This window comes from Giraffa tippelskirchi, chromosome 7, assembly GCF_054371585.1.
Source record: "Giraffa tippelskirchi isolate mGirTip1 chromosome 7, T2T-mGirTip1v1.2.pri, whole genome shotgun sequence".
NCBI classification, from domain to species: domain Eukaryota; kingdom Metazoa; phylum Chordata; class Mammalia; order Artiodactyla; family Giraffidae; genus Giraffa; species Giraffa tippelskirchi.
In genome coordinates, this window is record NC_137281.1 from 98,848,452 (window position 1) to 98,875,108 (window position 26,657).

The window sequence follows — 26,657 nt, forward strand, 5'->3', positions numbered from 1 at the left end:
GGATCTATTTACAAAACAGAAATAGAGTCACAGATGTAGAAAACAAAATGATGGTTACCAAGGGGGAGAAAGTGCAGGGAGAGGGATAAATTGGGGGATTGGGATTGACATATACACACTGCTGTATATAAAATAGATAACTAATAACCTACTGTTTAGCACAGAGAACTCTGCTCAGTACTCTATAATGACCTACATGGGAATAGAATATAAAGAGTGAATATATGTATATACATATATAACTGATGTACTTTTCTGTATAGCAGAAACTAACACAACATTGTGTATCAATTATACTCCAATAAAAATTAATTAAAAAAATTTGAAACACAAGAAAACTACAAGTATTAGTTGATGGCATATGGGTGTGGGGGGAAAGAATCTACATGCATAAAGGTTTTGAGCGAGGGTGACGGAATAAGAATTGGTTATAAAATTAGGATGTAAAAACCAGCTTGCAGCCCATTCCCAGCCAGGTAGATCTGGGTTGGAATCCCAGCCTACTCACTAAAAACTGGTCTTTTGCAAATTCTCTCAGTCTAATTTCTTACCTGTTAAGTAGAGATAATATCTGTCTTAATGGATTGCTATATAAGTGAACTATGGCTGGCACAAAAGTCTGGCAGAGAGGTACTGAAATCCTGATGATTATTGATAAAGCTCAAAATGTATCTTGGCAAACGATAATCTTCTTAATCTTGCCCTTTACCTTTCACTGCTGCTGCTGCTGCTAAGTCGCTTCAGTTGTGTCCGACTCTGTGCAACCCCATGGACGGCAGCTCACCAGGCTCCGCCGTCCCTAGGATTCTCCAGGCAAGAATACTGGAGTGGGTTGCCATGCCTCTTACTCTCTTTTCTCTCATCTCTGTCTCTGGCTCTCTCTCCTTAGTTCCCTGATTTTACCTTGTATTGGCAAGCCTCCAATACTCAATTTCCCTCTCAATTGGCAACTCTCAACTTTAACTGGGGCTCAAATTACAACCACCTTAAAAAACAAAGCACCCACTTCCATTCCTTCCAAGTTACTACCTACCTTCGATTAACAGTCAAAATTCTCAAAATAAATAAATGAATATTTTTTAATTAAATAAAATTTTTTTTATCATTCCAGGACTTTCTTGGCAGTCCAGTGCAAGACTTTGCCTTCCAATGCAGCGGATTCAGGTTCCATCCCACATGCTTTGAGGCAAAAAAACCTAAACAGAAAATAGAAACAGTATTATAATAATTACAATAAAGACTTAAAAAAAATATTCCACATTAAAAATAAATAAAGAGAATTCTCTGGCAGTCCAGTGTTTAAGACTGCTCTTCCACTGCAGGAGCCCCAGGTTCCATCCCTGATCAGGGAACTAGGATCCCACAAGCTGTGCCACGCAGCCAAAACAACAAACAAACAAACAAAATCTTAAGAACTCACTGTTCTCTTGCCTTCCAATTTGGTTTAAAGGCAAAAACAATTTTATAAGGTTCCTAGAGTTGGCAAATTCAGAGGGACAGAAAGTAGACAGGTTACCAGGGACAGAGAGGAAAAGTGAAGGGGGAGTTATTTTTAACATATACAGTTTTTGTTTGGCATGATAAAAAAGTTCTGGAAATGGATAGTAGTGATGGCTGCACTATATTGTGAATGTACTTAATGCCACTGAACCATACACTTAAATATGGCAAATTTTATGTATCTTTTACCCTGGTGGCTCAGATGGTAAAGAATCTGCCTGGAGTGCAGATGACCCAGGTTTGATCCCTGGATCAGGAAGATCCTCAGGAGAAGGGAATGGCTACCCACTCCAATATTCTTGCCTGGAGAATCCCACCAGCTATAGATCAAAGAGTCCCAAAGAGTCGGACATGACTGAGTGACTAAGCACCACCACCACTAGAATTTTAAAATAAAATGTAATGAGGCTCAACAAAGTGTACCAACTTTAAGCATACAGGTCAATAAATTACTGCCCCCTCCAGAGATGAGCACTATTCTGATAGGAAATCACTCTCTATGAGTACTGTCTCTTCTCAAACTTCACATAAATTGATGTGTCCATTTCATCACTGTTAAATAGAACGGAACAAATTGCTCAAAATATTGTTTTTTGAATCTATAAAGGATCTGAAGTCTGCCCTTTTATTCTCAACATTAGTAAATTGCAATTTATCTTTTTTCTTGATCAGTCTTGTTAGGGCTCATAATTTTTATGTTGATTTTCTCAGTTATCCTCTATTTCATAATTTCTATTGTTTATTATTCATTTCTACCTATATTTGGTGTTATAATTTACTGTTCTTTTTCTAGGTTCTTAAAATAGAAGGATAGATAAATCCATTTCAACTTTTACCTTTTCCAGTATATGCATTGACAACTATCAACTTCCCTCTAAGGGCCAGGTAGTTGAATCTCGCAAGTTTTGCTAAGTCCTATTTTCATTATTTGTCTTTCCTTTAAAAGCATGTTCTAATTTCCATTGTGATTTCATCTTTCATCTATGGGTAATCTGGCTCCCTGACCCATTACTCTACCAAAGCAGTTTTTGATAAGGTTGTATGAAAGAAAATTTTATTACAAGACAAGAAAAATTGTATATTTGGCCGAATCACATAGCATGTGGGATCTTAGTTCCCCGTGGCCAGGGGAACCTGTGTCCCCTGCATTGAAAGCTCAGAGTCAACCACTGGACTGCCAGAGAAGTCCCAAGATAAGAATAAATTGAATGTAAAAAAAATGTTCTCTGCCTTTTAGCCTCCTCTCTCCCCTCTACTGTGCATTGTGTATCTGTATTTTGCATCAGCAAAACATTCCCCATTGGCAGGAATACCTGCTCAACCACAAAGAGCAACATTTCTTTTTTTTTTTTAAATAAATTTATTTATTTTAGTTGGGGGATAATTACTTTACAATACTGTAGTAGTTTTTGCCATACATTCACATGAATCAGCCATGGGTTTACATGCGTTCCCCCTCCTGGACCCCCTCCCCCCTCCCTCCCCATCCCATCTCTCTGGGTCATCCCATTGCCCCAGCCCTGAGCATTTGTCTCATGCATCAAACATGGAATGGTGTTCTGTTTCACATAGATAATGTACATGTTTCAATGCTATTCTCCCAGAAAGTCCCATCCTCACTTTCTCCCTCAGAGTCCATAAGACTGTTCTATGCATTTGTGTCTCTCATTCTGTCTCGCATATAGGGTTATCATTGCCATTTTTCAAATTCCATATATATGCATTAGTATACTGTATTGGTGTTATTCTTTCTGGCTTACTTCACTCTGTATAATGGAAAGAGCAACATTTCAACATCAACAAGACAACTCCTTAAAATAACATTCCTTCTGGATCCTATAAGAGCATCACAATGGCCTATGACAATGGACTGATCTGGATTGTATAAACTGCATAAACACATCATCTAATGATATGGTCCCCAAAGTTTTTGGCACCAGGGACCAGTTTTGTGGAAGACAATTTTTCACAGAGCAGGGCGGGCTGGGTGTGGTTTTGGGATGATTCGAGTGCATTACATTTATCATGCACTTTATTTCTATTGTAATTACATCAACTCTACCTCAGAGCATCAGGCATTAGATACCAGAGGTTGGGGACCCCAGATCTAATGTATGGCCCTCTGTCTCAAAAAGTTTATGTAACTGACTTCTCACAGTCAGAACAGTTCTCAGAACCCAAATTTGAGGGTTACAGTCCTCAAATTTGGCTCAAATTTCTTTCATAGATTGACTCTTGATTAATTTTTCATTGATATATGCTTGGTGTAGTGGGCAGGATACCAGAGACACCCACCAGAAGATACCTGGAAGACACCTTAAATTGGCACTCAGTACCAGCATGGGTATTTTGAGCCTCACTAGCTTCTCAGCATCTCTCACCAGGTGTTCTGGTGAGTTCTCCTGATACATCCAGAGCTCATGTATGTATTGTGATGATCCTGTAAGTTTGATTTGGACTAGTTTTTATTCATCTTAAGGGGCACCCATGCATTTCCTAGGCAGGGTCCCAGGGGGATCTGCAGAGGAAGTCCAGGGAAAACATACGTGGCTGATTTTTGTTAAGTTCAACTTAAACTAAAGAAAAAAAGGGGTAAATTGATACATGGTCTGAACAAAATTTTTTGTTAGTGAAATGAGAGAGAGTTCTTCAGCTCTGAAGAATAAAAGGACATTTTGCTCCTATCGGCCACAGGCTACCCTCAGATGTGTCAATCCTCACCACGCGCAGTGGTCCTACAAGGGAACCCACTAGGAACCCGCTATGACCATTAAGTAAATACTGCTCCTCTGGGGGGCACCACAGAGGCTGAAAACTTAGCGCTCCAAGCACGCATGACAGTCTAAAGACTGTAACCCAGAGAAACTGAGACACGAGACAGAGACGCACTGAACCAAGGGTAACTCCTGGGGAAGCTAGTGCACATCCAGTCTACCACACTGGCCTCAGAAAATTGTTCAGATGGTATCTTACACCTGAATCAGACTACCAAATCAACAATGGGAACCTGTGCCTCAAGGGCCCAGCAACTCTTGGATGAGCAGCCACCTATAGGAACTTCAGCTGGGTTTATGTATAACACCTAAGAAACTGACACTTGCAAGTATGTAACTTAATGGCAAGGTCTGATCAAAAATCATTTGTTCCTGAGCAAATCATTTGTTCCCGGAGCACTTTTGATTTACCTAAGTTGGTTTATTTGCACACTAAATTAGAAAAAGCAGGCTTACGATCAAACAGCTAGAATGGAGACATTTTAATTGGCACCTAGAAGTCTCAAAGTAAGGAAATGATAAAATGGCTTCATTGAGAGAGCCAGAAATTATCAGAAACAGTGACTAGATTAGAAATGACCTCATAAGTCATCACTGCTTCTCCTCCTTTCTTTTCTCCTTCTTTGGTTCTTTTGTATACTCTTTTTTCTGAGCATCCCTATCCTGATCTCTCTGCTCTTCCACTTCTAATCTCAAAGGAAGAACTTGTGGAATCTAAGGCAAAGAACAAAGACACCCCTAAGGTAATAGTCACCCCCTTTAAGGAGAAACCTACACGTAGAGGGGAACCTGCTCTTACCTTTACACCTTTGGACTAGGACAGAATTTAAGATCTTAACTAAGGAATTTCCAGATTGTTCACAGGATCCCTTGGGTTTTGCTAAACAATTTCATCTTATAGTAAGAATTTATAAGCCTGGATATTCAAACTTACACCAGCTTGTACATTTACTAGTCCTTGAAAGTGCAAGTAAAGCAAGGGAATGGCTCCAAGAGATAAACTGGAAGGCACCCATGGAAGATTTTCACAATCATGAGTCTGAAGATCACCAGAAATGTAGAGAACTTGACCACAACCTATATCAGGTTATTCTGAAAATCTTCCCCACCTGTGGGGTAGGGGGTGGGGCTTGATATGAAAGGCAGTGAACTGAAGGAGAAAGCATTTTGGTCTGGACAAGCTGACAGAGCCTGGAGACTTGCCTGGCAGTCCAGTGGTTAATACATTGGGCTTTCACTGCAGGGGACACAGGTACCCTCCCTGGATGGGGAACTAAAACTTGTATGCTGCATTGCAGCCAAAAAATAGGGAAAAAATAGAAAATAAATAAATTAAAAAAATAAAGACAATGAAAGGGAATTCCCTGGCAGTTCAGTGGTTAGGATTCTGCACTCTCACTGCCAAGGGCACAGGTTCAACCCCTGAACTGTGAACTAAGATTCCACAAGCCATGTGGCACAGCCAAAAATATATATATATAATGAAGTAAAGTCTGAAAAGATCCAAGCTGCTGCTGCTGCTAAGTCGCATCAGTCATGTCTGATTCTGTGCGACAGACGGCAGCCCACCAGGCTCCCCCATCCCTGGGACTCTCCAGGCAAGAAAACTGGAGTGGGTTGCCATTTCCTTCTCCAATGCATGAAAGTGAAATGTGAAAGTGAAGTCGCTCAGTCGTGTCCAACTCTTAGCAACCCCATTACTGCAGCCTACCAGGCCCCTCCATCCATGGGACTTTCCAGGCAAGAGTACTGGAGTGGGGTGCCATTGCCTTCTCAGGAAAAGACCCAAGAAACTTGTCTAAATTTCCATATCTAGGCCGCAGGATTGCAACACTGTTCCTGGACTCAGGGCACTAAACTATCTGAGATGAACTGTTCAAGAGCATTGACACCCTCCCCTACCCCTAAACACACACACACACACACACACAGCAGTGGAAAGCTGCAAAGCAGGGAAGGGGACAGAAGCTGAATTCTATCTGCTCTCCTCTTCCCCCTCATACCTGATTCTTCCTTTCTGCCTCCCTGAAATGGAGTGGTGTTGCAGCAAAAACAGAGGTGAGTGAACAGCCTTTGCCACATACCAGCCAAACAAGCTTACAAGAGCTTCAGTTCAGTTCAGTCGCTCAGTCGTGTCCGACTCTTTGCGACCCCATGAATTGCAGCACGCCAGGCCTCTCTGTCCATCACCAACTCCCGGAGTCTACCCAAACCCATGTCCATTGAGTCGGTGATGCCATCCAACCATCTCATCCTCTGTCGTCCCCTTCTCCTCCTGCCCTCAATCCTACCCAGCATTAGGGTCTTTTCCAATGAGTCAGCTCTTCGCATGAGGTGGCCAAAGTATTGGAGTTTCAGCTTCAACATCAGTCCTTCCAATGAACACCCAGGATTGATCTCTTTTAGGATGGATTGACTGGATCTCCTTGCAGTCCAAGGGACTCTCAAGAGTCTTCTCCAACACCACAGTTCAAAAGCATCAATTCTGCGGCGCTCAGCTTTCTTCACCGTCCAACTCTCACATCCATACATGACCACTGGAAAAACCATAGCCTTGACTAGACGGACTTTTGTTGGAAAAGTAATGTCTCTGCTTTTAAATATGCTATCTAGGTTGTCCATAACCTTCCTTCCAAGGAGTAAGCGTCTTTTAATTTCATGGCTGTGATCACCATCAGCAGTGATTTTGGAGCCCAAAAAAATAAAGCCTGACACTGTTTCCACTGTTTCCCCATCTATTTCCCATGAAGTGATAGGACCAGATGCCATGATCTTAGTTTTCTGAACGTTGAGCTTTAAGCCAACTTTTTCACTCTCCTCTTACTTTCTTTTTTTTTTTTTTTGAGGATAGGTAATGTAATTTTATTACAAATTTCAGGATCTAAAAGTAACCTGTTACATTGACTAAGGTAACTCTGAGATGATCTGTCTCAGGCACGGTCCTGTTAGTGACTCGACCTCGGGAGAAGAGACGCAGTCCCCCCGCCCGCCCCCCGCCCCACCACCATGCGGGGCGCAGGCAGTGCACAGGGCTATGCCGTGTCCCCGGCACACGCCAACCACAACCACCGTGGCCATCGCTCTGACATCTGGGCTGTGACGAGCTCAGTGTGAGCCTCCTGCTGGACTGTGAAGGACAAGCAGGAACCTCAAGGGTGGGCTCTCTCCTGCTTTTTAACTTCAATGGTATTTAGGAGACTGTGCGCTGAAGAAGAGTATGTCCCCTGGGCTGAAGCCCAGTATGGGAGCTCTTACTACAAGCAGGAGACACAGAGGGGCCGTGTGACCAATGAGAAGCCTGCGGCCAGAACCCAGGCTACAGACAGTGACTGTTGGAGAGACACCCCCGCCAGGTGGCCACCAACAGAAGGACTGGAAACCGCCTTGGGAGGTCAGCCAAGCTACCCTCCTGCTTCTGTACAAGAGACAACTTGCCCACAGTCACGGGCAGGGCCTGGGTCTCTTGTATTTACTTTTTAAAAGACTACAGGCAGCATCTTTATGAGGGGAGCCGAGTGAAGCACTGGGCAAGCCCTCCATGGGCAGGGCAGTACCTGAGAGGCGGTGGAGACCGCAGAGCATGAGCTGCAGGACCGACGGGAAGAAGAGCCTGGAGGAGGGGTTGGAAAGCGCACTCTCTTGGCAGAGGGGAGGCTCCAGGCCGGAGCGCGCCAGCAGCCGAGTGGCCCACAGCCAAGCTCTCCTGCCTGGCCCCCCAGGTGCCCCTGAGAACCCTCTGCCTCTGAGGCTGTGGCTCTCATGGGACGTGTTACCCCGGGGACGTTTGGCAACATCGGGAGGTGCTGTCACCAAAGGGGAAGGTGCTACAGGGGCCGACGGGGGAGGCCACACACCCTCGGGGCCCCAGACGCCACAGACAAGGTTGAGAAAGCACTTTACACCCTAGACCCTGAATCTCAGGGGAGCCCAGGCCTGGGACCGCCCAGCAGACCGCGTGTGCAGCCTCTACCTCAAGCCCTGACAGGTGGGCCACCCTTGCCCCGCTGACCTAGCCCCCTCATCCCAAAGCGTCCTGCAGATGTCCAACCAGCTGCTGCCCATTCGGATTCAGTCGAGACAACTAAACCTTACTCGTTCTTATCTTCTTTCTCCTGGGTCCTGAGTCCTGGCAGCAGGTCATGGTGGACCCCGAGGAAGAAAACCTATTTCTTCCGCAGAGCCAGTGCCAACCCAACTGCCACTGCTAGGATGGCCATGGCAGCCGCCCCTCCCAAGAGCAGGAGGGACTTGCCCTCGGGCAGCGGGCCGGCCTTCTCAAGGTCGCCTGGGCGGGGCCCTACCCTGAGCTCCCCCTGCCCTCTGGTGGCCTCCTCCCGGCTCGGCAGGGCTGCAGGGGGCTCCACTGGGGACTTGGGTGGCAGTACCCCCTCCCGCTCCGGTTCAGAAGCTTCTGCTGGGGCTGCTTCTGCCTCTTCTTCACCGAGCTCCACGAACAGGGATGTCGTGGGACTGGCCCTGGGGACGGCTGCCATCAGGGCAGGGTCCGGCGCGGCCGCCTCCCCCACGCCCTCGGGGATCTCTTCCCGCTCCACGTGCACGACGTCGGAGTTGGAGGAGTTGTTCTCGCTCTTCTCTGCGGCCCCGTTGCTATCCAAGCTCTTGACCTCCTCGGGGTCCACTGTGACCTGCTGCCAGGACTCGGGGCCCAGGGACACCGGCAGGCTCTCCGTGTGCCAGCTCTGGCTGGCGGACAGCGACACGGGCAAGCTCTCGGCCTGCCAGGAGGCCGTGGCTGTGGTGGGTGACTCTGGGGGGCTGACGTGCGTGGAGCCGTCGCTGGGCAGAATGTAGATGTCGTTGCTGTCCTCCGCGGCGCCCACGGGGCACTCCTCCTCTGACTCCAGGTTAAAGACAGTGCCCCAGCCACCCTGCTGGATGATGTACTCAGCCGCGTGGTCCTCCAGGAATGTCACGCCGAACTGCAGCAGTGCGCCCAGCGGCTCCTGGCCGCGTTTCGTCAGCTCCGGAAGCATTTGTCGTAGCAAAATCAGAGGCACCAAAATCTTGGGGTGAGGAAGGATGCTGCTCCTGCAGCTTCTCCTGAGAGAGGAGTCCCAAGTAGCTGAGAACCACGTACTTCGTTTCATAGTGAAATCCTAGAGGCACGGTAGTTGAGGACGCCATGGGGGTGGCCGGCAGAGCTCCGAAAATGTCTACTTACAGATGTACAAAACCTGGCTCAGGCCCCTGCAACCCGAAAAGGTGAAAGAGGCGGCGGCAGGTGCTCCACTCACGAACCCGCAGTTGTGGCGGCGGCGGCAGCGGCTCCGACCCGCTGCCCTAATCTACCGCCGCCGCCATGTTGGCGGGTGAGGTCACCCCGGCGTGCTTCCCTCACCGCCAGCGTCGGGGCGGGGTCACTCTCCTCTTTCACTTTCATCAAGAGTCTCTTTAGTTCTTCTTCACTTTCTGCCATAAGGGTGGTGTCATCCGCATATCTGAGGTTATTGATATTTCTCCCAGCAATCTTGATTCCAGCTTGTTACAAGAGCTTAACAATCGCTATTATTCTTTGTCTGTTACTACTAGCAAACACTTGTAGGTGGACTTGTACTTCACAAACCTAATGACTCTCTGACTCTGTATAGATTGCCCTCTGGACTTGGCATTCTTTTCCCCCTACACTCTCTTGTAGCATTCTGCATTTCAGAAAGAAAGTCATGGGCTGATAGCCTCAGGGACACAAGACCGGTTGCTAAACTGTCTGATGCCAGCTGTGGCCATTTTGAAACTCTGCAAGAGAAAAAAAAAAAGCAAGACCTCCAAGAGGATATAAAACCTCTCCCTATTCCCAAGAAAGGGGAGCATAATTCTTGAGGCACTAGTCTGTTGTGTTTCCCTTTTGCCTGGCAAAAATGATGAAGCCACTCTTTTCTGTTTCCTCCAAACTCTGTCTCCATATATCTATTTGGCACTGGTGGACAGGGAGCCAAGATTAGGGCCTGTGATGTGTACAAATCCTTTCTGTGTCCCTGTTTCTTGTTTGTAGTAAAGAGGCTTCAGCCTCCTAGACCTTGCCTGAGTGCCAAAGGGCATGTTTAAACAGTTGCTGAACAGAAAAATGAGGGACAGCAGAAACAAAGGAGCAGTCAAGAAATTATAGTACAATAACAAAGCAGGGGACTGGTTCCTCCTCAAGGAACATACCTAACAATATCTTTGAGTTCTTCTGCTGGAACTAAGGCCACCCTGTGGAGAATAGTAACTTTAGGCTGAGCACCAGATTTCTGGAATAACCCTGTTACCTCACCACCAACCATTGAGAAGTCTGCACATAGTGGAAGATCAGGAAGACTCTGATCCCCATCCCCTTACCCACTGCCGCAAATGGTTAACTGCAGTTAGCTTCCCCACTCTCTCCCTTTAAAAACGTTCAGTTAGTGCAGAAACTTCACAGAGTTGGTTCTTGGACAGGAGTCTGCCTTCAACCCAGGTTGCCCTCTGAATAAAGCTATCCTTTCTTTTCAACCAACACAAGTCTTTCCAGTGGGGAGCAGCCCAACCTGAGTTGGGTCCACCCCTACCCCAGCCCTGTTAAAAATAACCCCTGACTTCTGTTCTTAGGTACATTAATTTGGAAGACAGCAACTCCTTAACAACCCCTTTCCCATAAAATTCTATCAAAGTCAAACTCTGCTACATAATAAAGCAAATTTTCCTGAGTTATAACCAGCGTGCACCCTAGAGCAAGGGTTCTTCTCCTAGATTTGCTGTGACAATGTATTGCCAAGCATCGGGTATTCCGTGATTTTCCGTTTGAAGTTTTGTTGTAGTTGTTAACTGTTTTGGCCCCGCCAGCAGCAAAAGTGAAAAAGTGAGTGTTAGTCGCTCAGTCTTCTCTTTGCGACCCTATGAACTGTACCCCGCCATGCTTCTCTGCCCGTGGAATTCTCCAGGCAAAAATACTGGAGTGGGTTGCCATTCCCTTCTCCAGGGGACCTTCCCCACCCAGGGATCAAACTCGGGTCTCTGGGGGGCGAGATCCTATTTCTCCCACCAGGAATCGAACCTTCTTCGGTGAGTGGAAGCGTTGAGGGACGTTCAGCGAATTTCCTGATTATGGTTTTAACAGTTGCTTTCCCACAGATGTCTGCAGTTAGGTACTGCTATTTTCAACGCAGCGGGGATACTATATCCTCTACTCAAAAAGACTCTTTCTGCTCTTCCACTTAAAAAAAAAAAAACGCAACCCGGACAAGTCGTGGGTAGATCCAGTTTCCCCACCAAGCTCACCCACCTAGCCATGTTTGTGCCTGATTGGCTGGTGCCTGGATAGCCTGTCCTTCGAGGGGAGAGGGCAGCTGAGGATGATTGGCTGCTGGAGACCCACCCCCCTTGCCGTTTGGGTGGCGGTGGCGAAGCCGCGGATTGGTGGAGCTCGCCGCTGGCTCTCAGCTGCCTGGGCTCCGGCTCCAGGGGCTAGGCAGAGATGGCGACTGCAGCTTGGTTACTGGGTCGGCGCGTAGCGAGCTGGAGGACGCGACCGCCTCTGCAGTCGCTTGCTGGCCTGATCACCCAGCGGGCCAACTCGCTGTTGCCCGTGGACGATGCAATCAATGGGCTAAACGAGGAGCAGAAGCAGGTAGGGAGGCTCACCCTCCTTCTGCCCCTTATCCGTGGTCTGTGGCCACCCGGGCGCTCTTCTGCCTGGCGCTCACCCAGTAGCGATGAATGATCTGGGGGCTCTGAGAGCGCCAGCGTGGGGCCGGCCGCGGGCCCGAGCTTCCCGTCTGTGGAGGCGTCAAGGCCTGGTTGCGAAAATTAGGCGAGGAGTCGAGGACAGGAACGCTGCTGAGAGACAGGAGTCGGGGGAGCATGAGGGGATGTTTTGGTGAATCGGCATAGGATTACCCTCGTTTGCCAATAGGGCCCTCAATCTCTCTGAAGTCCTCTTACACCTCAATACTGTCTAAGGGTGTGGTTCTCAAACCTGGTTAATCATCACCATGAAATCTTTTTCAAATACACCCCTTGGGGTTGGGGGTGGAGTTGAAACGCACAGGGGAGTCTGGCTATAATTCTTCAACCTATGAGGTCAAAGCACAAAGCTGAAAAAAACTTGGAAGAAGTTGTTACAAATGAAGGGGAACCAGAGTTATTCCTTGTGGAAGGAAACTGTTCACTTGGACACTGGCTTGAATTTCTGAGAAGTGTGATTCTCCTGTGGTCCTTAGCAAGTGCCTGAGCTTGCCGAGAACTCCAAAAATCCAGTTGCATTAGCCAGAAGACCGAGCTTTGAATCATCTCAGGCAGAAAGTGCTCAATCCCAGTTCTCAAGATTTCCTGCCAGAAGGAGTCTCTAATCCCTTTTGTTGTTTTTATCCCTGTCCTTCAATATCTCCTGGAGTTTGCTCAAACTCGTGTCCACTGAGTCAGTGATGCCATCCAACCATCTCATCCTCTGTCGTCCCCTTCTCCTCCCACCTTCAATCTTTCCCAGCATCAGGGTCTTTTCCAATGAGTCAGTTCCTTGCATCAGGTGGCCAAAGTATTGGAGCTTCAGCTTCAGCATCAGTCCTTCTAATGAACATATGCTATCTAGGTTTGTCATAGCTTTCCTTCCAAGGAACAAGCTCTAATCTCTTTTCGAATTGTCCCTTTTAGCCAAAGGCTCATGGGCAAAAAAAAAGCCTGACATGTGCCAAGAACTGAAGGGAGCATGTCTAGAGCACAGTGAATGGGAGATGAGAAAGGTACTGGAGAAGGCTGGAAGAGCTGCAGGGTTTACCTCACAGGGCCTTCTGGTCCTGGGTAAGGAGTTGGTCTTTTTTTTTTTAACAATTAAAAATTGAAGTATAGTTAATTTACAACGTTGTGCTAGTTTCAGGTGTACGGTAAAGTGATTCAGTTATACATATATATGTATAAAGAGTTTGTCTTTTAAAGACAATGGAAGCCCATGGGATGATCTACGTAGGGGAGTGACATTTAAAAAATAATCTTTAAAAAGAGAGGTGAGGATCACCTCTAAGGAAGCATAAACTAGTGGTGCCTCTCAATTTGATGTTGTTTGGTGAGGCTACTTGTGTCCTTTTTCCCTGAAGGTGTCCTCAGTAGTGGAGACACTGTCCTCAGAGGCAATTACGTACTGTTTCAGCAACATCTGTCCACCTCTCTCCCTCTAGCTTCGTCACACCATGGCTAAGTTCCTTCAGGAGCATCTAGCCTCCCAGGCCCAGGAGATCGACCAAAGTAATGAGTTCAAGAACCTGCGAGTAAGTTGTGAGACCCAGACTGAGAGGGACGGGAGTGGGGGCAGTCTGGGAGCTGGGCTGGGCTGGGCTGGGAATTGCACTGTTGCCTGGCAAGACTCACACAGTCTTCTGGTGAATAAAAGCCCCCTAAGAATGCAGCCCCTTTCTGGGAAGCCCTTGCGTCTCATTGTTTCAGAGGTGCCCAGCACCTGTGACTGGCTGCCTTCTCACAACTCACTGTGCGTCTCTGTTCTGTTGGCAGGAGTTTTGGAAGCAGCTGGGGAACCTGGGAGTCTTGGGCATCACAGCCCCTGGTGAGTGTGTTTTCTTTCCCTATAGAGAGGGGTTTTTTTTTTGCATGCCCTTTAACACATTTCCCAAAGAAGGAAAGGTGTTACTCAAAGTAACCCAGAGTCTCCTCCCTCTTGGACCTGAGAAAGTACCCAGTAAGTCACCCAGAGAAATATCAGCTGTTCTGTTTCTTTAGGCAGTGATGTTAAGAAGTTAAAGGATTTAGGTCAGTGTGTTTCACTTGGGTCACCCAGACTCTTGAACTCTGCACACTTAAGACGTTCCCCCAAATGATCTGGGGAATTTACAAAACTCCAGATGGAGCAGTGATCTTAATACCTCAGGCTTACTGCCTCCCCTAGTCCCTAAGTTCTGCCCTACCAATAGTGTGAAGGCAGAACCACTCAGGGCAGTGTGTCCCTGTGGGGGATGCCTGTGTGTCCTCTGCCCAAAGCTTGGCCCGAGAGCTCATTTGGAAGCAGACTGGGGGGTGGTTGGGGAGGACACCCATCTGAGCCTCCATGTGAGGTGGCCAGATGGTATATTTAATAGATTATCCCCTCGGCCCATCCAGAGTCCCCTATAGGCCTTACTACTTGTTTCCAGGAGATGAGGGCAAGGAGCTGGTGGGCTTTGTTTCAGATGTTAGCCTCTGATGCAAAGGCTGGCCTGGCTTACAGTGCCCAGTAAAGAGATGAGCCTGCAGCTTCGCCAGCCAAAACCTGGATTGCCCACCCTGCTCTGGCCTGTGTTCACTGGGCATTAGAGTAAAGGTGGGCCACAGTGTTCTCCTTACACCCTCCCCTCACCACTTGGAAACAATTCTTGAGATTTTAAGCTGATAGTATAAATTTTACGTCATGAGTAATGATGTAACCACTTAAAAATTAATTTAGACTTATGCACTTCTTAAGCTCTCCGAGTAGTGGATGCTCAGGTCTTCTTGTCTTCATTAAGAGGTCTGTCTGAGATAGGGAATTCTCCAGTGATCCACTGGTTAGGATTCCGCGATTTTACTGCCAAGGGCCTGGGTTCAATCCCTGATTGGGGAATTAAGATCCCAAAAACTGCATGGTGTGGCCAAATAAATAAATAAAATCATTTTTAAAAAGAGCTCTGTTTGGGATAAAGCAGGAGTTGCAATGACTGTTTTCTGAACCACACCTTAGTTGACTAGAGGCAGCAGAAAAAACTAAAACTAGTCCTGTGAGCTTGCAAGCAGGTTCCACGGCCATCAGCCTATTGACTTTGCTAGAGGGAACTTGGAATAGGTGCTGTCACAGTATTCCTCTACAGCATGTAAGACAGTGTCTTCATTTAACCTGGTCTACCTTTTCCACTCCCCTGCCACCCCCCCACCCCCTACCCCCCAGTTCAGTATGGTGGTTCTGGCCTGGGCTTCCTGGAACACGTGCTGGTGATGGAGGAGATATCCCGAGTGTCTGGAGCAGTGGGGCTCAGTTACGGAGCCCACTCCAACCTCTGTATCAACCAAATTGTGCGGAATGGAAATGAGACCCAGAAGGAGAAGTACCTCCCCAAGGTGAGGAAATAGGGCTGGAGGAACACACCAGCATGAAGCTCCTCTCCCACTGGGGACGGCTGGTCAGACTTGCTTTCTGTAGCGGGCTGCCCTGAATCTGCTAGGGCTAGGAAGGAGTCAGAGATTTGCTTTAAAATGCTTCAGTCAAAAAAAAAATAAACAGGGCCAGAACACCCAAGTTGTCACTGAACAACTTTTACTTGAGCACTTTAAGAAACAGAAGCCTCAGCCTAGCTTCCATTGCAAAGGGAATGATGGGAAAAGGAGAGAGAGCTTCAGCCTTGTGGATATAGGGCTTCTCTTCTAGGACTTTTCCTGTACCCGGATCTGAGAGGGCTTGTAGGGGTGTCACGTGACCAGGCAAGAAGTGGTCCCAGTGAGCCCCTACTGGGTACTTCGGGTCATACTGAGGCCCTCTGGGCTTTTCTTGCAGCTGATAAGTGGTGAATACATCGGAGCCCTGGCCATGAGTGAGCCCAGCGCTGGCTCTGATGTTGTCTCCATGAAGCTGAAGGCAGAAAAGAAAGGTGAGGCTGCTCTTGACTTGGGAACTGAAATGGGCAGAGGGACAGACCTATGGGTTGATTGGAGGTGCCTCTGCTGGATTTCCAGAAGCATTTGCCAGCTGGACAGTTTTTTGTCAACAGAAGTGGTGGTGGACTGACTGGCTGAGACAGGCCCACAGCGCTTGTGCATGGAGCCAACTTCCTCTCCTTCAGTGTAGTTCAGTTGTTCAGTCGTGTCCAACTCTTTGCGACCCTACGGACTGCAGCACACCATGCTTCCCTGTTCATCACCATCTCCTGGAGCTTGCTTAAATTCATGTCCATCGAGTCGGTGATGCCATCCAACCATCTCATCCTCTGTCATCTCCTTCTCCTCCTGCCTTCAATCTTTCCCAGCATCAGGGTCTTTTCCAATGAGTCAGTTCCTTGCATCAGGTGGCCGAAGTATTGGTGTTTCAGCTTCAGCATCAGTCCTTCCAATGAATATTCAAGACTGACTTCCTTTAGGATTGACTGGTTTGATCTTCTTGCTTTCCAAGGGACTCTCAAGAGTCTTCTCCAACACTACAGTTCAAAAGCATCAATTCTTTGGTGCTCAGCTTTCTTTATAGTCCAGCTTTCACATCCATACATGACTGCTGGAAAAACCATAGCTTTGACTAGACGGACCTTTGTTGGCAAAGTAATGTCTCTGCTTGTTAATATGCTATCTAAGTTGGTCATAGCTTTTCTTCCAAGGAGCAAGTGCCTCTTAATTTCATGACTGCAGTCACCATTTGCAGTGATTTTGGAGCCCCGAAAAATAAAGTCTCTCACTGTTTCCATTTGTTTCCCCATCTATTTGCCATGAAGTGATGGGACCCGATGTCATGATCTTACTTTTTGAATGTTGAGTTTTAAGCCAACTTTTTCACTCTCTTCTTTCACTTTCATCAAGAGGCTCTTTAGTTCTTTGCTTTCTGCTATAAGGGTGGTGTCATCTGCATATCTGAGGTTATTGATATTTCTCCCGGCAATCTCCTTAGGAGATCACTATGTCCTGAATGGCAACAAGTTCTGGATCACCAATGGTCCCGATGCAGATGTCATTGTTGTCTACGCCAAGACTGATGTGACTGTTGTGCCAGCTTCTCGGGGCATCACAGCCTTCATTGTGGAGAAGGTGAATGTGGGGGAGTTATGGTGGGAGGCTGAGAATGGCACCAGAGATGACCTCCTTCAAGTGATCATACAGACCATCAGTGTGGTGCGCTCTGCCAAGGCTCCCTTCTGGGACGGGGCTGGGGCAAGAGAGGAGACTGAAGGGAGGGTAGCCAAAAAGTGGAGTCTAGGGAGGAGGGGTCAAATATGAGGACAGTAGAACCGTCCACAGAACCAGGTTGTCTGGACATCCTGAAAGATGGGGGCCATCAGGGTGTCAGGGGTGGACCTGGAGCGAGCTGCCCGCAGGGTGAGGGTGGAAAGATGCAGGTGAGGACCAGAGACTGCACCTTCCAAGTCTTGTCAGTAGAGGCACAGGGGAGATGGCAGGAGTTAGAGTGAAAAGTTGGCAGTTTCAGTTGGCTTTTAGGAATGGGAGAGAACTGAACCATTTTTTAGGTAAAGAGAAAAACAAAATAGGAGAGAGAGAAAGTGAGATGTGTGAGAGCGAGTAAGCAAAGCACAATGGTTAACTGAGGGAGAAGAAGCAAGGTGGGGTGGGGGGCCAGTGTTAGTGGAGGAACCAGCTGCCTAGTGGTTCCTAAGGAGGAGGCCAGGGCCCCAGGGAGGGTGGACAGGGGAGTGGACAGTTTCAAGAATGAGTGTTGCAAAGGTTTCCAGTACCCTGCATGGGGAGAGGGTGAAGATTGTCCCACAGGGACTGGAGAACAAGAAAAGTGAGTAGCCTAAAGGATGTGGCCGAGACAAGAATTCTCCTGGCTGAGCCGAGGTGCTCGTGTCTCCTGGAGGAGAGGGAAGGGCCCTCCTGGAGGGCAGTGCTCTGCTGGGCACCTGCCTGACCGTTCTGCATCTGATGTGTGCAAAGCACACAGGTGGCTGAGTTGATCCCAGGTGGGACTCCATGAGGTGCAGGCAGCAGAGGGGACAAGGGGGGCAAAGGAACTGAGTGTCGTAGAAGTGACTCCCCCAGAGGAAAGGAACCACAGCCAGGAAGAGTCAGAAAGGCCCCAGGGATCAGGCATTTAACTGTGAAAAAGCTGCTCCTGTGAGAACTGGGGGAAATGCAGCCAACAGCAGGGAGGCTGGGGTAAGGTGTTAGGGCTGGCTTGTCCAGGAATGGGGCAGTCACAGACAGAGTAGGGGCCTGGTGCGTAGAACGCTGGTGTATCAGGCAAGGATGGGGACTGGATGGAAAGATGGATACTTCCCAGGGGTCTTCACTTTCCTTGGCTCCCTGGGGGGGGTTGCTCTGTAATTCGGACCTCCTTTTATTCCCATAAAGGGGATGCCGGGCTTCAGCACCTCCAAGAAGCTGGACAAGCTAGGGATGAGGGGCTCTAACACCTGTGAGCTGATCTTCGAAGACTGCGAGGTTCCTGGTGAGTCTCTGAAAATGAGGGAGGCCCTGTCCTGACCCTGTCACATGCTGAGAAAGCCTGACTCTTGGTCAGAGAGCCTCACCAGTGTTAGCTCACCAACCGCAGGTGGCCAGAGAGTAGGCCTGCCACTGTGCCCTGGCCCGCTAGCCCGGAGGTGTGGGTCTCAGGCTGGACAGCTGTCCTTCCTGGCCAGAGCCCCTGCAGCTGCATGCCCGACTATGGCTGCAGGGATGGGTGGTGTTTCCTGTGTGGACACACACCATGCCTGGGGCTGGCATTGCAGTCTCTGGGGTAGAAAGGTAAGCTCTGCCCTTCCCCACTCGCATCCTTCGGACTGCCTCATACATACGCTTGCCTGTGGAGCCAGTGTGAGGTAATCATTAATGCTGCTGAAAAGCCGTCTGAATAAATGGGTGGAACTGAACTTGGTGAAGGAAAGGCAGTTCAGTCTACGAGTATTTCTGCCCTGAAGTGAAAATGTGCCATACTGTGGGAGAGCCAGCAGCCCCGTGATGCACTGAGGAGACGGAGGGCACAGACTTGATCAGTTAGGCTGGCTCTGAGCCTCAGCCAGAAACCATCCCTTCCCTGTTGCAATCCACCATCTGAGAGAAGACACTTTGGTTATAAGGTGCATCTAGGGAGGGGCGACCGGTGCAGATCCTCCTCTGTCAGCAAGGAAAAACTCCGCTAGCGTTAAGGATGGGTCAGGGGTGTCAACCCTTTGCACTCAGCTTCCTGCCCACAGTCCCCCAAGGCCACCCAGTGTCCTCGCTTCCAGGATGGGGATGTGCTCAGCAGTTTCTGTCACCAGCTCCAAATGGCTCATCTCCTGGACAGCTTCGTCCATGGACCTCGCTGGGGAGGGAGGAGGGTTGTATTGACCAGAGCTGTCTCAACATCACCTGGGGCAAATTTTTCCACTGGCTTGTGAGAGAGCCCTGTTACTAAACCCAGCAGCTTTTCTAAAAATGAAGAGGCTGTGGACAGCCTGCTCCCCTCTGACCAGCACTTTTCCCTGCAGCTGCCAACATCCTGGGCCACCTAGGTAAGGGCGTCTACGTGCTGATGAGTGGGCTGGACCTGGAGCGGCTGGTGCTGGCCGGTGGGCCCCTTGGGTGAGTGCAAGGCTTGGGGGTGGAGGTGGGGGGACTCTCACAGCTCCTTGGCAGGTGGCCCCACTGTAGCTTCCCCTTGGGAGCCCACGGGGGCCACCTCCCAGCTGCTGCACATCCTCTCCCAGAGACAAAAGTTACCTTTCCTGTCACATTTGCTTTCTTCACACTGAAGGCAAATATCATCAGGTGACAGATAAAAAACCTGAGGAGCCATCCTGACTAGCCACTCAGAACTTGAAGCAGGATGTCTGAGTTACATCTCTGCAGGGTCCCACCACTCCACCTGGTCTCAGGGGAAGGGACACAAGTGCTGGGCAGTCAGGGCGGTGACTGAGCGGGGGTGACAAGCGTCCTCAGGCTCCTTACTCCTGCCTCGGATGCCAGCTCCTTGTCTCACCTGGCTGCCCCCAACTCAGGCCTTTCCACACTAGCATTCCACCCACACACATACAACCGGCAGTGGGATGACAGTGAAGCCCCTCATCAGCGTCTCTCTCCTCCTCGCAGGATCATGCAGGCCGTCCTCGACCACACGATTCCCTACCTGCACTTGAGGGAGGCCTTCGGCCAGAAGATCGGCCACTTCCAGGTGAGTGGGATGGTTTTGTGAAGATGTACTCATTCTCCAGTTTCAAGTTTTAACAAATGAGCACATGGGGCATGTGCTGTGGGCATTTACTCTTCTTCGTTCAAAAATGAGCTTGAGGGAATTCCCTGAGTCCTCTGCACTGTACTGCAGGGGACCTAGGTTCAATCCCTGATCAGGGAACTAAGATCTGGCAAGCTTCAGCATGATCTGGCAAGCCTTGAGGTGTGGCCAAAAAAAACCAAACAAAATGAGTTTGAACACGTGGGGCCCTGGTTTCCTCAGCCTTCTACCTGGCTTTGGAAGCTGTCAGGCAATCCGTCTGCTGTCACCTCCCTGCTTGTTTGAGGTGAATAACCTAGGAGGGTTGGAGGGTGAAGCCCAGTTGGTTGTGGGGAGGGAGTAACATTTCAAGGCATGCTTTCTGGTCTGTGAGTGGACAGTCAGGTCTGGGATTCAGCAGCAGCTCTCTGGCCTGAACTCCAGGCCCACTGCCATGTCTGCCCTCCTAGGCAAGTCCCATTGCCTCACTGTGCCCAAGGGCCCCAAGTCCTGGCTGTCAGGTTGCTACTGCAGAAAATGGGATGATTCTGAGAGGAGTGTGTCTCCAGCACACTGACCTGTGGCCTGCTTTTGTGCACAGTTGATGCAGGGGAAGATGGCAGATATGTACACCCGCCTCATGGCCTGTCGTCAGTACGTCTACAATGTTGCCAAGGCCTGTGACGAGGGCCACTGCACCGCCAAGGTGAGGGCTGGCCCCAGGGAATGGCACACACCAGGGCAAGGGTGGGTTTGGGCCCCCTCTGCGCGGTCCTGGCTGACCCTGCTGACCCGGAGCCTCCACCCGCAGGACTGCGCGGGGGTAATTCTTTACTCGGCCGAGTGCGCCACACAGGTAGCCCTGGACGGCATCCAGTGTTTGGGTGAGTGCCCTCCACTCCTCACTCCCAGAGCCTGTGGCTGCCTCCAGGAAGAGGCTCCCCTCCACCCCTCACCCTGTGCTGTAGCTGAACTGTACTTTTAGTACGGTTACCAGGAGGACATGGAAAAGCAAATGGGAAACCACCAGAGGCCACGAGTTGCTGCTGTCTTCAGCAGTGCCCTCCTCTCATCTCCCCAGCCTGGTCCTGTCACTGGGAAATGGGGGAAAGGAGACACTTCAGAGGTGGAACAGCCTCAGTTCACTGCTGCACAGTGGTTAAGAACACAGGCTTGGGCCAGATGGCTGGGTTCAAATCCTGGCTCTACCACTGACTGGCTTTATGACTTGTGCAAATTACTTCCCCTCTCTGGGCCTGGCACCCAATAAGTACTATGCAGTAGTTTCCTGCCTCCCTTCTCCATGTCTGCCAGTGGTTCCCCTGCCTCTGCCTGGCATCCTCAGCACTCTGAGTGGCCTTCTGGCCACCTCCCCACCCCCGTCCACCCTCTCTCTCACCACCTTTTGCTGCTTCTCTTCAATCAGTCTCTCCTCCTGGCCCATTTCTAGATGCTTGATCTTGTTTCCCTTGCTTTGCCCACTGCCTATCACTTTTCCCATTGTCCTTCTTCCCTGCCCCATCCATGGCTGCAGGTGGCAATGGCTACATTAACGACTTTCCCATGGGCCGCTTTCTGAGAGATGCCAAGCTGTATGAGATCGGGGCTGGGACCAGCGAAGTGAGACGGCTCGTCATTGGCAGAGCTTTCAATGCAGACTTCCACTAACCCTGAGACCCTTCATCCTGCTTCCCAGCACCTCGAGGCCTTTCTCTGGAAGGACAGCTGCCGCAGCTCTCCTCCCAGCAGGCCCCACCCACTGGCCCAGGAGAAGTGTGCCGTGACTTCACATGTACTCCTCAGGAAACAGGCTGGCTTCTCTGAGGCTTTGCTGACTGTACCCTTGCTCTCTAACTTCCAAGCCTGGTGCTCCCCCTCCCAGGAGAGGCACCTTTTTCTCGGATGATCCTGTGCCAGGGAACCGTCTGCTCAAGTACACCAGAACTATTACCAAGTTCATTAATTTGAACTTGGTAGTCTCTTTTCTTTATGGGGAAAAATACCCACAAAACCTAGCCTTTGTTTCTGCCAGTTTCTAGGGGCATTAGCTTTCAGCAGTGTGTGAGTGGGCACTCCCACTGCAGCTTCCTCCGTCCCTCATTTTTTAGAGCTGGAATTTCACCACTCTGGGGCAGAGCTCTAGGAGCAGGCATTTCAGAACACCTGTGCCATCCAGAGTCCACAGTGGGCAGAGGTCTGCATGCTCGTGAAGGTGAGGCTCGATGCCTCCAGCACTACCCTGCCAGTGCCACTGTCCATTCCTGGCCACGTGACAGCCCCCAGCTGACTGGGCAACAGGCCTGGGTTGACTGGCTCAACTCCAGCTGAGGCTGCCTGCGCATATTTCTCTGGACATCCTATGGCTAATTTTGTTAACACTCCACAGTGGCTGCCATTTTGTATTAAACATATCATGAAGCAAACCCATCTGCTTCTAAACTGGTGTTTTGAGGGAGAAGCAGTCTACTTGTTCCTGCCTTCTTTCTGGCTCCAGCCTTGTGTCCTTGGAGCAGGGCTGATGCAGGCCCTGCTTCCAGCCTGCTCACTGGTTATGGGAGACGCAGGGGTGGAATCAACCCACAGGAGAGAGGAGTACTCAGTCCCCCTTTTCCAGATCTTGCAGTGATTTTTAAAGAAAGGAGGGAGCCCAGAGTGGAAAGAGTCTTGGAGCCAGAAGGAAATATATAAATTGCTGGAAACCATCCCCATGCCTTTTTAAAAAGATCAAGACAATTTGGTTTCCCCTAAATCAGAACTGGGGCTAGAATCCAGATCAGCAGAAATAGGGGTTCTGAGAATGCCATCCTGGAGCCCCACTGCCTGGCTGCTTGGATGGAGCATAGTCAGGGTGTGGCAGTTTTGGGTTGTCCCACCCCATCCAAGTTCCCTAAAAGAGACCTGGTTTTCTTGGTCCGCAGCCCAGCGGCGCCTGTTCTGACTTTCGGTCCTGGCCTGTAGCCAAGAGCTGTTCCCAGCATGATGCTTGTGACAGGTGCTGTCATTCCTTGCCAACCTCAGCCCAGTCCTATGCTGAGGGGCTTGTGGCCCTGTCCCTTCACTTTCCCACATGTGTTGGAGATGAATGGGGCTAAAATGGTGGTCTTGCTGGGCTTAAAATGTAACTGGGGACTTCCCTGGCAATCCAATGGTTAAGACTCTGCGCTTGCAATGCAGTGGGTGCAAGTTTGATCCCTGGTTGGGGAACTAAGATCCCACATTCTGCATGGTGCAGACAAAAAATAAATAATAATAAATTTTTAAAAATAATAAAGTGTAGCTGGAAGCCCAAAGACATCAGAATGGGGTGTCTCAGCCAGTCAGTGAGGATAATGTAGCTCTGCCTCCAGTGTGGGGAGAACAATGATTTTCCAGATGCTATATGTGAAATAAAAATATTTTAAAATAAAGCCAAAAAAGTGAAGTCTGAGTCGTGAACAATGGGAGAGCAGGGGCCACGCGGTTCTTGGAGTGTGGGGTTGATTACATGCATTGTGCAACTCTGCAGCGCCAGCTGCCAGCACCACTCCTTCCTGGGGCTGCCTCCTTCTACTGCAGTTCTAGGCAGGTCAGTATCAGCCCAGTTCCCCTGCTGACTACCATCCCGTTCTTTGTTTTCATACTTGCCTGTCTGTCCTGATGGCAATGGAAGCTAAGGGAATGGTTTTCCAAGTGTGGTCTGGGCACACCCTTTATCAGAACTTGGCAACCTGTGAAAAAAAAAAAACGGATTCCTATATGGGCCCCAGACCTAATCACACCTCCAGGGATAATGAGGAGGTACAGGCAACCTTTTAGAACAGCTGAGCTGGGGCCTAGAGGACACGCCTCCAGTGGCCTGAGTCCCAAACTCATATAACCTGATAATGACACTTCTTCACCTATATAAATATTTCAAGTCTCATTTTGACACACCAGCTCCTTGATCATGACAACCCGGTGCAAGACACAAAGTTGGCGCCGGGCCCGCTTCCGGAAGATGGGTGAGTTGTCCACGGTAGGCGAAAAAACCTTAGGTGAACCGGCCACGCCCAGACGTGGAGCCAAGGCTGGTGTCAGCCAAGCGTGGGGGACTGAGAAGGAGCGCCTCTTTTTGATTCGGGGACGGACGCCCAGTCCACGTCCGCCTGACGGAACCGAGACCCGGGACCCTCAGTCGAGAACCGCAGCCTAGGGCAGGTGCAGGGTCCAGGGCCCTCCCCACTGCCAGACCGTCTCCCCCGAGGCGTCGCGCGCACTGCGGAGCGCGGCTCTGGCTCGCGAGCTCGGGCTCGGGCGCGGCTCCGCCAGCCCTGCGTGGAGCTCTCCTGACCCCTGTCGGCCGCCCGCCACAACTGCAGGGTGCTTGCGACTGGCGGCTCCCAGCCTCGTATTTCAAGATGCACAGGGCTCAACGACAGCCGGCTATTCTCTATATTGAATCGCTTCATAAAAGAAAGGCCACTTTTCATCAATTTAAAATTTAAAAAGAACATAAATTCAGAACAAAGGCCGGTTTGGGCGGGTGTGGGGGTTGTTTGTTTTATATGAATGGTTTTTGAACTATGATAATTTAAAGAAACAAAAACTGCACACATTCCCCTCCACCCAGTTCCACCGTGAAACTCCTTTTGAATCTTTAAGAGCTTTCGGTTGGTAATTCACCTCATGCTTTTAAGCGATATGGCTACTTTACTGGTTTAATTGCAGATAGACCTTTAAAGTGCACACGTTTGATTTATAAGAAGTTCACTACATGCCTCATGTCCACAGGCCAGCATGTGGGGCCCTGGGATCAGATGATTCAAAGCCCCATCCACATTTCTGGCTGTCCCTGCCTCTGCCCACAGTAGTCCCAGAGGGGAGCCCTGTGTGACGCACCTGGTTACTCTGGCAAGGAGCTGTTCCTGAAAATGGCCTCTCCTGCACCCACCACCCACTCTCAGACACAGCTAGCCTGTCAGAATAGTTATTTGATCCACAACAACCTGACAACTTGCCTGTCTTCTTCCAATCCACACACCTCAACCCTGCCTCTGTATTGAGCTATGGTAACTATCAAGCCTCCCTAAAGCCTCCAGTGGCTCCCAGCACTTATTAAGATCTAAGGTTTGCAAGGCAAATGCGACCCTGATCTGCCTTGGCCATCCCTTCCAGCTGCTCCTCCTCCATCCCCGCTGAGTACTTGTATTCTGGTTGCAAACAGTCCTCCTGACACTATTTCTTACCCTGTACCTTTGCTCCAGCTTATCCCTCTGTGGAGGATGTCCTAGCCCTTCATCTTGGTCTTGTTTCCTTATCCCTGAAGCTTCAGTTCAGGGACTGCCTCCTTCAGGAAGGCCTCCCTTCTCCAGCCTTTCCCAGTCCTCTGTCCCCATCTCACCCATCCTGAGTGGGGCCTCTTCCTGCTTCTCCTGGGCATCAGGGGCTTTCCCCACTGTCGTATTTATCTCATCTGTGTCTGTTCCCATGCATTAGACTAAGAACTTAAGGGTCAGGGTTGTGATTGAACTTCCTTTTTATGTTCACCATCCAGCACAGTTTCTGGCACATAATAGTTGTTCAACAAACCTTTATTGAAAGTGCAAATGAGAGGTCATGTGATACTTAGCTCACATTTTGCCTGTATTGATATCATAGTTATTTGTATATGTGATTACCTCTGTATATGGTACAGATCTTTGAGGTCAAAGACCATTTCTCACTTATCGGAACTCTCCCAACAGCACCCAGTACTCACAGTAAGTGCTCAGTGGCTATGTTCATGCTGAATGAGTGAAACAACAGGTGGGCCAGAGCCCTGGCCTAATCCCCAGAGCTGGCAGAGACAGCAGAGCCAGCCGGCCTCTCCTGGCCCTGCTTCCCCCAGGCCTTCCCATTCTGGAGTAGCAGGGCCCAGCTGCAGAGGGGAGGCCCTCACCTCCCATAGTCCTCTGACCCCCTCAGAAACAGAAAGGAACTGTGATGAGGGACCCTGGCCCCCTCTCTGCCAGCTGAAGACAAGTGCAGAGATTGGATATGAAAAGAGGGCAGCGTCAGGGCACACACCATCCTTTTTTTCTCTTATATAAAACATATAGTATTGAATATATACAGAAAAGTGTATAACATGTATGTATGCAGTGTGAAAAGCGACAATAAACTCCTTTGTACCCAGCACCCAAGCCAATGAAGAGAACATTCCAAGTATTTTAGGAGCCTGTGTGCCTCATGATCCTGAATTTAGTGACAATCCTCTCCTCACTTTTCTTTATGATTTCCTACCTCTGTGTGTCTCCCTTAACAATATTATTTTAATCATCTGTTTAAGCTTTGTGCAATGGGACTCACTCATACTAAATATATTCTTCTGTCTTGTTTCTCTGGCTCATCTTTGTGTAGTTTTTAAAGATTAATTCCCATTAATGAGTGGAGCTTTAATTTGGTCACTTTTGCCCTGTATTGTATTCCATTGTGTGAAAATACTACAATTTAATTATCCATTCTTGTGTTGATGGACATTTGGGTGGGTTCCAGTTTGGGGCTATTCTAAAATATTCTATATGTGTCTCCCGGTTTACATGTGC

The 26,657-nt window shown here is 49.3% G+C and overlaps 1 protein-coding gene and 1 pseudogene across 5 annotated transcripts; one reads left to right on the plus strand and one right to left on the minus strand.

Moving 5' to 3' along the window:
• Nucleotides 1–7,098: 7,098 nt before the first annotated feature.
• Nucleotides 7,099–9,602, minus strand: LOC145512791 (bcl-2-like protein 13 pseudogene; annotated as a pseudogene). Its single transcript, XR_014058808.1, has one exon. The product of XR_014058808.1 is annotated as a bcl-2-like protein 13 pseudogene (transcript).
• Nucleotides 9,603–11,720: 2,118 nt separating this feature from the next.
• On the plus strand, nucleotides 11,721–23,531 carry IVD (isovaleryl-CoA dehydrogenase). 4 transcript variants are annotated; one of them, XM_081507198.1, is made up of 12 exons: nucleotides 11,721–11,877; nucleotides 13,421–13,621; nucleotides 13,752–13,803; nucleotides 15,154–15,323; nucleotides 15,757–15,850; nucleotides 16,855–16,991; nucleotides 18,273–18,369; nucleotides 19,394–19,487; nucleotides 19,995–20,076; nucleotides 20,717–20,821; nucleotides 20,927–20,999; nucleotides 21,650–23,531. In XM_081507198.1, the coding sequence occupies exons 1-12, from the start codon at nucleotides 11,725–11,727 to the stop codon at nucleotides 21,781–21,783; spliced, it is 1,392 nt and encodes a 463-aa protein (XP_081363324.1). In that variant the 5' UTR covers nucleotides 11,721–11,724; the 3' UTR covers nucleotides 21,784–23,531. The 4 variants fall into 4 exon arrangements, with proteins under 4 accessions (XP_081363324.1, XP_081363325.1, XP_081363327.1 ...); XM_081507199.1 differs by having other exon boundaries at nucleotides 13,421–13,510; XM_081507201.1 differs by lacking the exon at nucleotides 20,927–20,999 and having other exon boundaries at nucleotides 13,421–13,510.
• The last annotated feature ends 3,126 nt before the right edge of the window (nucleotides 23,532–26,657 follow it).

Coding starts and splice junctions, on each gene's coding strand:
- IVD (XM_081507198.1), top strand. CDS start 11,725: ATGGCGACTGCAGCTTGGTTACTGGGTCGGCGCGTAGCGAGCTGGAGG. Junction 13,622..13,751: donor AAGACTCACACAGTCTTCTG/GTGAATAAAAGC, acceptor TTCTGTTGGCAG/GAGTTTTGGAAGCAGCTGGG. Junction 20,077..20,716: donor AGAAGATCGGCCACTTCCAG/GTGAGTGGGATG, acceptor TTTTGTGCACAG/TTGATGCAGGGGAAGATGGC.